The 12,154-nt window shown below is 38.4% G+C and overlaps 1 protein-coding gene across 3 annotated transcripts in view; it reads right to left on the bottom strand.

The window, feature by feature from the left end:
* Positions 1–721: 721 nt before the first annotated feature.
* The window catches only part of LOC128860841 (3-phosphoinositide-dependent protein kinase 1), a 41,997-nt gene continuing 30,564 nt past the window's right edge, over positions 722–12,154 (bottom strand). For all 3 annotated transcript variants that reach the window (XM_054098602.1, XM_054098601.1, XM_054098603.1), the window contains 3 exons: positions 9,268–10,374; positions 8,929–9,203; positions 722–4,978 (listed from right to left, as the gene is read on the bottom strand). In XM_054098602.1, the coding sequence (XP_053954577.1) occupies positions 4,703–4,978; positions 8,929–9,203; positions 9,268–10,374 (1,658 nt within the window). In that variant the 3' untranslated portion in view covers positions 722–4,702. The remainder of the gene's footprint in view (positions 4,979–8,928; positions 9,204–9,267; positions 10,375–12,154) is intronic.

Raw genomic sequence — 12,154 nt, 5'->3', positions numbered from 1 at the left:
GAGGAGGTAATACCAACTTTCAATATATGATTAGATGAGTAGAGCAAAACAATGCTTGCTTAAACGATGTTATGACGCTGCAGAGGCTCAGAAACCGTGTGGTACTGAACAAGCGAGTGTGTACAAAGCAAACCAAGACCGAAAGTTTCTTTAATTTCAACTGAAACTTATCGCTTTAAAGTAATTTTAATTAATACAGTAAAAACAAATAAACTTGGATTTTACTATCAGTAAAAGATTTTAATCTGTATGAAAAAACCCTCAGTACTTGCGACAACCTCGAAACTTGAAGCGCGCCCGGTTTTTATTACGTGCAAGATGCGAGTTCCTACCGTACATTTTTAGCGCCGAAACGGCAGGTGGCCCAATATTCTAGAGCTCTTCCTCTTTCATAATTGTTATGCCTAATTTTTTTGAAAAATAAATTGAACTAAGCTTCTCAGTTATTTTCCAATGCTTCGACCCGTCAATTCAGTGCCAATTCAGAAGCCAATTTAAAAGGGTTATTGCAATTTTACTAGCCCAGTTGTTTATTCGCCAGCCCAATGCCCATGAAGTGTGTGACTCTTCCAATTTCAATTAACTAAAAATCTCTTTTTGTTTTGTTTTTGTAAATTTACAGTCGACTTTTATTTTAATCAGTAATTTTAATAGTATATTTTGGGGTTGTTTTTTGTGAATTTTGCTTCCCAACTTTCTTTTAAATAATTTAACTTAAACCTTTTTCTGTTTTCTGTTTTTTTTTCTTGTTTTGCCATAGTTTTCGCATAAATTTACCTTAAGTTTAAATAATAATCAGAATAGTAATATAAATTAATTCATTAAAGTAACATAAATTAATTACAAATACAAATATAATTCATCTATAAGCATTAATTTAATTAAATAAGAAATTAATTATTCGCTCTTAACTTGTTTTAACTACAATATATGTATGTATGTATGTTTTCTCATTGTTGATTAATGTGTTTTCATATTCCATGTTGTGTGTATGTGTGTATAGTATACGTATGCATGTAAAATAATGTGAATGATGACAATTGAGAAAAATCAAATAAATGTTTGCGTGCTTGTATGCGCTTTAGTACTAATCACTTATGCATATACTTAAAAACAAAAACGAAAACGAAAACAACAAAAAGTGTTGAAAAAATACAAACAAAAAATATACAGCGGTAATTGAACGAAATCTATAAATGATCGATTGCATTTGTTGCTGCTTTCATTTTCACTAAAAACTAAGATTAATTTCAGCTCTGCACATTTTTACAGCATAACGCTAAATTCAGATTCACAAAAATTCATACAAATACAAATATATACAAAATATGTATACTTTGTTGCAAAGGTTGCACTCTTTCCACACTCCACATTTTCCAATACAATACATTGTTGCACACAAACAAAAGTTCAACAAAAGTTGCGCACGGTGCTCACAAGCAGGCCTTGCGTTTTGTTGCTTTTGTTTGGCTTTCTATAGTGCCACAAATGGCTGCTTAAACTTAATTCGCTACTGCTTACTGCAAAAAGCGAAAATTCAATTTCTCAAATCTTTTCGAAATACGAAGGTTCTTTAAAGCAAAATCATAAGGTGTCTCTGGTTTGTTTAGAAATAGGCATTTTCCTAACTAGAACTAAGAGGTGGCAAAATATTTCATTTTTGCTTTTGTTTGTTTTAGGGGAAGTGCAACGTTTAGCATTTAGTTTAATTCCATTCCATACATAACAAAATTTATTTTAAATTACATTTTTAACGCTTAACTCAGAGGCTTTTACAAAGCGGCAACCAAACTGAGTTTGCAAACATTTAACTAGTCGAACAAAACATTGAAGAAAGGAACCAAAAAGAAATACGATATTCACTATGTATATGTATATTCTCCGTTACAACGTATTTTTTGTTTAATTTAATTTCTTAAAAAAATAACATTTCGAAATATTCATGCTTACAGATTTTTCGTACGCATTCAGTATTAATTCTTTGCTAGTTTTATTTAATTATTTTTGTTTATTTGTATTCTTTTTGTATGTCGTATAAAAAATGAGAAATTAAATCAATTAGGAAAACGTAACTTAGATCTTCATGCGGTTTTGTTCTGCAATACAAAAAGGAATTACATACTTTTGTTTAGAGCTTTTTCAACGGTATTTCAGTAGCTTTTGCTTTTCCACTAGAGGTCAAATTTGTTCTATAATTAGTTTAATTACTTTGTTGTTTCTGGTTTTGCTGTTATTGTTGTTGTTGTTGTTTCTGTTTCTGTTTAGTTTCAGTTTCATTAGTTGCTTTTGGTTTTCCTACCTTTTCATATTCTTGTTTTGTTTCATTTTGTCTACAATTAGATTCAAGTCTTATGCGTTGCATTATTAGGGCAAAAATACAGAGTAAACAAGGGAAACCAAAATAAAACAGGATACATACTCATACATCTACTAGAATTCTACTAACATATTTCAAAATTCAACACACCACAAAACTGTCGCTTTCAATGTATCAATGCATTAATTAGCTCATGGAAACAAAACGAAAAATCTAAGTCAAAGTAGAAGCACAAAACCTAAAAATCTGAACACGGCGGCGGCGTAGATGTGTGTTGTTGTGTGAAGATGTGTGTGCGCAAGTGCGAGCGCCCGAGCGAGAACGAGCGTGAGAGCGCCAACATGTCGCGTGTGGTGTTGGTGTGTTAAACAGTGACGCAGAGCGTTAGCAGTGACTTTGCATAAAAAACAATTTACAATTTACAGTTTACAGCTTACAGCTTACAGCTATGAACACACTACATTTGCAACGCTTAAAATTCACTCTAATCGCATAAAAATAGTTTTCGTTTCCTTAGTTAATTATTTTGTAATTTAGCTAAATGTTGTATGCAAGCACTGACGCCCAACGATAGACTCACCACCACCAGCACGCGCGTTGTGCTCGCCGACTGCATTTGCGCCGGTGCGCGCCCGCACAAGCAGCAGCTTGATTGTGTTACAAATTTGTTTGATATTAGTTTTTCAGTGTTTAACTAACGCTTTACAATTAGTACTAGAAATATTTCTGCACTGCGCACAAATTCTCATGCTTTTTCGCAATCTGCATACTATACATCGTCGTGCGCTCAACATTCCGCGCCACTTGCTTGGCTACCTTCGAATGTCCTGCTTAAAAACTACCGTTATTACGAATTTACAAACTACAATACATGCGTAAATAGTAAATAATTTACATCGGTCGACGCTGAATCTTCAGAGTTCACATTTACATTCAGCAGCATATTCGCCCAGCTTTTCGGATAGTTGGGCTGCTGCGTCGCGCAAGTTAACTACCACCGCATTGTTCATATGCAGCAGTTGCTGCATGAATAATTGGCGTAATCATAGTTATTACTGGCTGCAATATCTCACGAACTGTATGTATGTATGTGTGTATGTTTTCTTTCTTACTACGGTGTATAAATAATTACAATATTCTCATTTCATTTATGCTTTGCTTATACGCTTATACGCTTGCATGTATTCAGTATTTGTTTTTTTTTTCTTTGCCTGACCATGTATACATGATGTATATAGAGTATAATATATATGTATGGTATAATTGTAGTTATTATATATACGATTTTAATTATATTGTAGTATTTACTTGACGTTGCATTACACATTGCCCTGCTTCGCTATGCTTTGCCTACTGCCATATGTTTTGCTAGCTAGCATCGTTAAGTTAGTTCTAGCTTAAAGTTTTCTCTCTCATTTTACTATGAACGTACGTCTGTCTGCATGCCTGCTCTGCTGGTGTATAATTCATTTAATTGTGACTAACTACAAAATATTCACATTTGTTTACAATTAGAATTACATTAATTTAAATTATGCTCCATTTCGTATATACTTTGCATGTGTCTTTGCTATATATGTATGTATGTTGGCATATATGTGTATATGCTTGCTGAAAATGCTGACCACATATGTATATGTTTGCATGCATTAACTGTATTGCATTAGTATTGTTTTAGTTGTTGTAAAGATAGCATATTCGTAAATATTATGTTTGTCTGTTTCTGGTTGAATATATACTATACACTACGTCATTCGATTTACAACTCTTCAACTCCCCCGCTGCATTGCATATACATACATATGTACATTACGTCACGGCTTCACATGTGCACCTCAACTTCTCGCATACTTTTTTACCCATTCACTGCTATTGCTTCCTCCTGTTTTCGCATTTGCAACTACATATTTTGGATTTGCACACTTAAACGCTAAATATTGTTTACTAATTTTGCTATACGCATTTTTGCTATGACCTTAATTCTGCCTACTTCTGCGCTATTCTTCTTGCTCTTCTTGTTTTCATGCTACAATTATGCTTTGCTATTCTGCTATTCGCTACACTTCTGCAGTTATATACTATACATTAGTTTAATTGATATTTTTAGTAATTAATAATTATTTTATGTATTTGATGATTTGAACTAAATTTGTTCTAAACATTTTTTAGATGTGAACACAGCAACTCGCCCGCCACTTGCTGAGTCTGCTCTCTTGTTATTTATCTTATTCCATATTCTTCGGCGCTTATTTGTCCAACAGCTACTGTAGTTGCTGCCTTCGCCTTTCGCTTCCCCCGCTATAGGCATTTGAACGACGTTTTTGGGGTTTTGTAAGATTTTAGTTGCGCCTTCAGTAGATATATGAATTCCGGCTGGCGCTTCATTCAGTTTGACGCCGTTTTCATCGTCCGGCCAGTTGCAGCGGCGATAGCTGCCGTCAACATGTTACCACTGCTACTGCTGCCACTGGAGGTGCTGCCGTTGGCCAGCGCCGTTGGTGAATTTGTTCGATGGGACGATTTCGGCGAAGTGCCCGTCGCTGTTGATGCAACTGCCACTGTCTCACTGTCTGGGTACACGAGTTTTCGCATTCTTTCGATAGAATCGACCCATTCGAGCGAATAGCCATCAGGATCGTCCAGATAGTATGTTCGGTTGGGCTAAAAAAAGAAAAAGATACAATTAGTTGCAACGAAACGAAACGATGTATCAAACTACACAACAGATGTAATAACTAAAGTTCACCTAATTACGAATAAAAGATACAAAAATAAATAAGTAAAAAAAAACAATCCATACACGTGCCTTGCAAAATCTTTCTACATACACACAGATTTCCAACACTCGTAACTTAGTGAACTTTATTGCTCATATACCGCAGATGCAGGCGCTATCCCCACTAGCCCCTCCATCAGCAAGTGGGCGCACGTGTCAACGCCAGCAAAGTTTACGACTGGACAATAGCGCAACAGCGCTCGTAAAATTGGTGGCTGCAGCAAAATTTGCTAAAAACAGTTCAGCAGTGCATGAGTATGCATGTATGTGTGCCTATAAAACTGATACACCCATACCAGAGCACCGAATGTTAACATGCGCGTACACATGGATATGCGGGTAATAAACTACAAGCAGCAATGTGTGGCACACACACATCTCCAACCACCCACCCACCTACCTGTGTTGGTCTGTTGGTCGCTGCTTGCATGTAAATAAATTCACGCCCACTTTTAGCGCTATTACTGCACATTCACGTCATCGCTACATACGAGTACATACATTTTCACCGATGGCAATACTTACAAGCAAAGCCCAAACACAATAGTATATACGACTATAAATGAGTGGTGGCTAGGAGGTGGTGCAGGACGCGAGGATCGGTTGAAATTTAATATACTCAAAGCCGCACGCGCTAGCAATCGACCTCATCCTGCCGCAAAAGCTTCGCCCATTTGCTGCGTACACGCGCGCCGGCTCTTTATGGCTTAACTGTCAGCGTCGCTGCATCCATCCGGCCAGTGCAGGCACCAAGGCATATGTTGCCCATGAAAAATGCGTCATTGCCACCTTCGGCGAGCGAAGGAGAAATATTTGCGGAAAGCGAAATATTTGTTTGTTTAATTTTTGGCAAATTTTCAAAATGTTTGCAAATTATGTACATGCACGAAAACGAAATTTGAACAATCGCGCGTGAGTGTGCATGAGAACATGCACACATACATTGAAGCGTGTATGAGCGGATCTATACATTCACACATCTCCAAATATGTGCATAGACACACATAAGTGCTTTCTGGCTGGCAAACGCCCCGCGAAAATGTGGCATATTCCATACAAAATTCAATCCTTCCGCAAATTATATATGGAATATAGTAAAATTGAACGATTTCCTGTCATTTTTTGTAAAAATTGAAGTTTTCGTACAACTATTTTGACAAACTTGTGTACACTTATTAATTACAATCAGCTGGACAACGCTCACCCCCACTTTTTGTAAACTGTAGAAAATGTTGCACTTTTGCCCGATTAGAGCAAACCATTTGAAGAAAATAATACGCTAGCCTATGGCGAGAATTTTACAATCTTAGGGCCAAATAAATTCAACATAATTACGAAAAACATAAACGCTATAAATGGATTTCACTGTCTCATGTTTACTTGTATGCCAGCTGAAGGCATTGACATGCGCCGATATCCAAAAATCATTGTGTAATTTGTAGTTGCGTAAAAGGCAAACCTAAACCAACAAAGAAATGAAGAACGCGCAAGTGGAAGGAATTAAGAAACCTGACATTTATTTAGCGCCAATAATTTTCAATTTGCGGCGTCTGCATGAAAGACGATAACTTTATTTTTCCACTCAACACATAAATCTGTTGAAGATAAATATTAATTTTAATTGTGTACGATACTTATTTTTATTGTTATTGCTATCGCAAGTATCACCTTCACATTGCTGCGCATTCTCTTATTATGCAACACTCAATGCACTTCCACAAGTAGGTAATCCGAGTGGCCCAAATAATCAAATTGATAAACAGCAAGCAAACAAAAAAGCAAAGAAACACTCAGACAAAATATTAAAATAATACGAAAATAAACAAGAATTTCTCGTGGTATTAGTGACGGCAGACACACCAGTCAAAAAAAAAGAGTTGTTTTTCAATGTCAAACGATCGCAATGAATGCAGAAAAGTGTGCACGAAAGCCATCTTTTGAGGTTTTCCTAGTACGGCATGCAGAATATTGAAGGTGTGGCAAATATCGGGCCGTTAACCGGCTCTCAGCGAATTTGTCAGAATTAGCTGATAGCCTCACGAAACAGGGGAAGTGCTTATAAAAAAACTGAGATTGTGTGTGTGATTGCAAAATAAATAAATCAGCACAGCCAATGCATTTTCATGTTACTTCGTTGCCATCTGAACAACGACTGATTGGAAGAGCGTAAGAATACGTGGAAATGAGCGGGACAATTCTGCCGACAAAACTCCCGTGACGTAACAGCCATTTTCGCAATTTCACTTGGAACGGTCAATCTTGTATTCTATCCTCCTTGATTTCGCTGTGCTCTAGTCTATAGGCTAAATTCCATTGCTGGCTAGTGAGATCAACCATAGAACAAAGCAAAGGGAAATGTATGGAGAAATAAAAGAACAAAACACCGGCAAGCAATCAGCCACCCAAAGCATCTAAATATGAAAAATTAGCTGTAAAGTGTAGAAAATCTGCGGCCAAAAATAGTTAGAAACGTTGCGCTGAAGTTGGCTGTACAGGCGCGCAAAAATTTCACTCATTACAACATTCCGTTTGCGCACTCTGTGTACAATTGCATAAGCCATTGTTCAATTACTCTGTTTACAGCCATTGCTGTGAGTAATTTCGTCATCTAATGACGTCATACGTGTGTGAGACGTACAAATATGTTTGTGGTGTACAAATGGAAATGTTCAGAAGCTTCGGCACACCAATGCGATGTGATGAATTGGATTGAACTGCAAAACTATTGAATGGTTGATTGGACGTTTTTTCACTAATCTTTTGAGGGCATGAGCCGATATTTCCGAAGCTCACAGCCGAGACGAACACATAGAACAAATATAAGCGAAATAGCTAATAGACGTACATATAAGGGATGAGTAAAAAAGAAGCATGACAAATTTGAGCGGCCAGCAAATGGTAGCGATGCGTATATAACCGAAGCTCCTTATAGTTGCTTAGTCTAGTAATCGGCCGAATTTACACACACGCAGGCAAATGTCATGCCATGCCATGCCAAAAATACTGAGTACCAAAGTAACAAGTTCAATAAACCGGGTGGAGCGTGCAAAAACTAACTATTTCCGTGTACTCAAGGCCGTTTTCTGAACTCTTACTAGTTTTGCTATTCATTTAAGCTTTACGCTCATTACGTTCGCTAAATTTATGGCATTCGTTTATATACAAAAATGTGTGTGCATTCACCCAAGTAATGAGTTGATTTGTTGCAAAATTGTAGTAGAACGCTGAAGGTATTTACATATTCTATTTCGTATATGCTTCATATTATTGTGCGGAGTCTCGGTTTGTACTTTTTAACGCAAAAATACAACAGGTGTGCTGTCCGCCCTACCGCCGGTGATGTAATGCCTCTTTAAATGTGGGAATTGTAAAATGGGCAATTGTAGCGGTGCCTAATGTGGCACCATTTTTGGGACCATTTCACAATAATTAGACAGCCATGGCGCCAGTCTCATGTGTATACACCTGCAACCCGGGTAGACTTTAGTTGTGTCCACATACAAATGCGGCCAGACAAAGTGGGGCATATGCGCCGGCTATATTTAGTGCACCGAATGCGCGCCAAGTATGCAAAAGCTGGGGAATTTTTTCATAATTCATCGCAAAACGATGCCATTTTACAGTATATAAATAAAGAAAGAAAATGGTTTATATTTGGTATGGAACGCAATGATTTCACATTTTTTACACTTTTGATTTTGTGCTGAACACTTCGCGCTTATAAGATGCAGTCACGCAAAGGTTTACAAAAGGGTTATGGTGGGTGATATGGTTTTGCAACTAAATGCGATTGAAGCAAACATAAAACTGATGCCGCTAAATTTATTACACTCACCGTATGCACAAAGAATATTTTGAAGTTTTTAGGCTCAACACGCAGTTCCGCGCTCCATGGTATTTCACCTTTCTTCACCATCTGTACGGGGTCGATGTAGATCAAGCGCGGGCCCGTCGTGAGCAGCAACATGCGCTTGCGTGCGAACAGGCCTTTGCGTTTATTGATATAGCCCTTCTTCAATATGACCTCGTTGTCAGCAAAGATGTGCCACTTATCAGACTTTTGTTGCTCTAAACGTTTCTGTTTCTCAGCATCCGAAATGTCGTAAATATCTGCATAGAAATAAAGGAATTTCATTATTGAAAAGTTGCATTACAGTAGTTAAGTTTTACTCACTTTTTATTACAGTCTTTTTCTCAATCTCTCTGCCATTCTGTTTGCAATCGCCGCCACCAAGCGATGTGCCTAATTCAATGCCGAGCAAACGGGTAAGTTGCTTGTCGTCCAAGCCCGGTTCGAGATTTTCGGGCATACAGTATTGTGAGCGAAAGTCTTCGTCTTTCGAAACGCCCGGCAAGTATGGGTATATTGGGGGCGGAGTTTGTTGTCGCACAGTGCCAAAGTCAATACCGTTAAAGAACGGATGTGAGCGTATGCTCACATAGGAACCACCTCCGTCTTGTGCACCCAAGCGCTCTTCAGGCTTTACCTTCAATAGTTTTCTGACTAGATCCTCAGCATCTTTGTCGAAGCCTTGTGGAAAGTCTAGGTCGCAAGCCAAAATTTCCTTGAATATGACATAGTCATTGCTGCCGCGGAAAGGCGGTAAGCCAGATATCATCTGGTAGACTATACAGCCGAGAGCCCATAGATCAGCAGCGGGTGAAATGGGTCCATTTTGCAAAACCTCTGGCGAAACGTATTGCGCCGTACCTACAAAGCTGCCCTTGCGTCTGCGATTGTAATAACGTCCTGGTCGCCCACTATGTGTGCGATCCTCATCGCTGCCAGTATCATTGGTGTCCTCGGCGTCGTCGTCCTCATCCTCATCACTGCGATTCGGAAAACGGCTACTACGCGTCAACGTAGACGGCACATTTACACAAGTGCTGGCCACCGAGGAACGCTCATCGGGTTTGAAGATTTTCGCCGAACCGAAGTCGGCTATCAGTGTGTGCATGTCTTCATCCAATAGGATATTCTCAGGTTTCAGGTCACGATGCACCACATTGCGACGGTGCATTTGCTCGCAAGCTAATACTAATTCGGCCACATAGTGGCGTGTGCAGTCCACATCGAAGGATCCCACCTTATTGATGTACGGCAGCAAATCGCCATTCTTGGCATAGGTCATCACAAAGTACAGAGAACGTCTGTCCTGGAACGTACACGACAGATTCACAAAGCCGGGCACATTGGTCATCATGTGCATGGCTTCGCGCTCACGCCGCACATACTCCTGCTTGTCCTCACGCAGAATGTGGCGTTTCTCGCACACCTTAACTGAAATGACAGGAAGTAACAAAGAAAAAAGATGTTAGTTGAGCAAATTTTAAGGAAAAAAAAGAGATTTCGATAGAAGTTTCTAAAGCGTGAAAGTCAGCTCCAGCAATGCTTGTACACCTACATATATGTACAAATGCATATGTATGTGCATTAATTGCCCACGTTTATGACTATTTTTATTTCGCGCCACTACCGCAAAAGTTGCACTGCATAACTGCCGGATACACATACATATATGTGTATGGATATATGCATATCGACGCGCGCATGTATGTATGTATGTGCATATGTATGCGCGCATACCTAATTATAATCGAGCGGGCTGCAACGTGTTTCAAAATGCTGTTTGGAGAGAACAATAAAAACCCACACAAACACTAACAGGTATTAACTGTAAATTCTTCAAACGTGCTGCTGAAAAAATGGACTTCGAAACGAAATCTGGTGCTGCAGGAATCCCGATTTAGCCACGCGTGCGGCAATAAAATTCATGCAAATACGAGATGTCGCTGAGCAAAGCCACACAGGCATGCATATTTAATTATGGCTTTACAAATGTACATTTATAATATTTTAATAGCAACAATAATTCTGAACAAATGTTTTCGCCTCGGTCAGCCAGCAGCACAAAGCCATTTCTTTATTTTTGTTTTTTATCGAAGTTATCAATAAAAAATGCTATGCTAATTTCGGTGACAATTCACAAACACAACTTGCGAAATTCAAAAGGCATGCAAACTCGCCGCAGCAGTTTTAATACAATTAGCAATTAATTATTCGGCAGTATGCGAGATAACTTGATTTTGCATACGAATTGTACAAATGTACTGCTGCGCGACCTGCTCACCTCCTCCCTCCCTCCTTGTCCTCGGCTACAAGTGCATACATACGTGCATATGTATCACATATGTGTGTAAGTATGCACTCAGCTGTTGGGCAAGCTTTCATTTCTGAGCCATTTCGGGGCTCTGTGCAAATCAAAATCAGGTGACGTAATTGACAAAGCCGACGACCTGATCTATCGCCTACAACGCGCACAAATAACGGTTGAGACTTTTATTGGTTGTGTCCAGCGAATTCTTGGTCCCCTGTTCAGCTGAGCTATTGTACATAGCACCCACCCACTTCTTTGTGATGTATTGAAGTCATTGTCATGTTCGGTTAGCGATAAGGTTTGCTTATAAAATATTGCTTTTATTTATTTATTTTTATATTTACAATTCCTTCCAACATTTCACTTGACAACGCGAACTATTTATACAGCATTTTGCGGTTATTTTGTTGGCTGTTTTGCTGTTGGCAGTTATTTGCCTTTTTTCTTGCCATTTTTAATTGATAACTTACCTGTTTACTAAAAACGAAAGCATATACATATGCATATGCCCGAGTATATTATAACAAAGCGAGTAAATGGAGATGCACACATTCAGACATATATGTACATGTGTTTGTACTTTCGAACTTACATAGATAAGGATGTTTTTGAAAAGAGAATTTGCCGAGAAACCGAAAAAAACACAAAGTCGCAAGTAAAGCTGTTCTCAACCGCAGCTTTGCGGATGCTAGGCGATAAAAATGCTCATATGTATGTGTGAAGCTTACGGGACTATTTTTGGGTCTGGCAGTTCATTAGAACCAGCCCACTGTGCGCCCATTTGTGTTCCTCAATAACATTATTTTTTTGTTGCGATTTTGCTTAATCACAATAAACAACTTTGAGCAAATCCTCAATTGGTGGCGCTCACAGAAACACAGATACACATAATCACATAATAAA

This window comes from Anastrepha ludens, chromosome 4 (genome assembly GCF_028408465.1).
Source record: "Anastrepha ludens isolate Willacy chromosome 4, idAnaLude1.1, whole genome shotgun sequence".
Taxonomy (NCBI): domain Eukaryota; kingdom Metazoa; phylum Arthropoda; class Insecta; order Diptera; family Tephritidae; genus Anastrepha; species Anastrepha ludens.
This window is presented reverse-complemented; position numbering and strand designations above follow the sequence as displayed.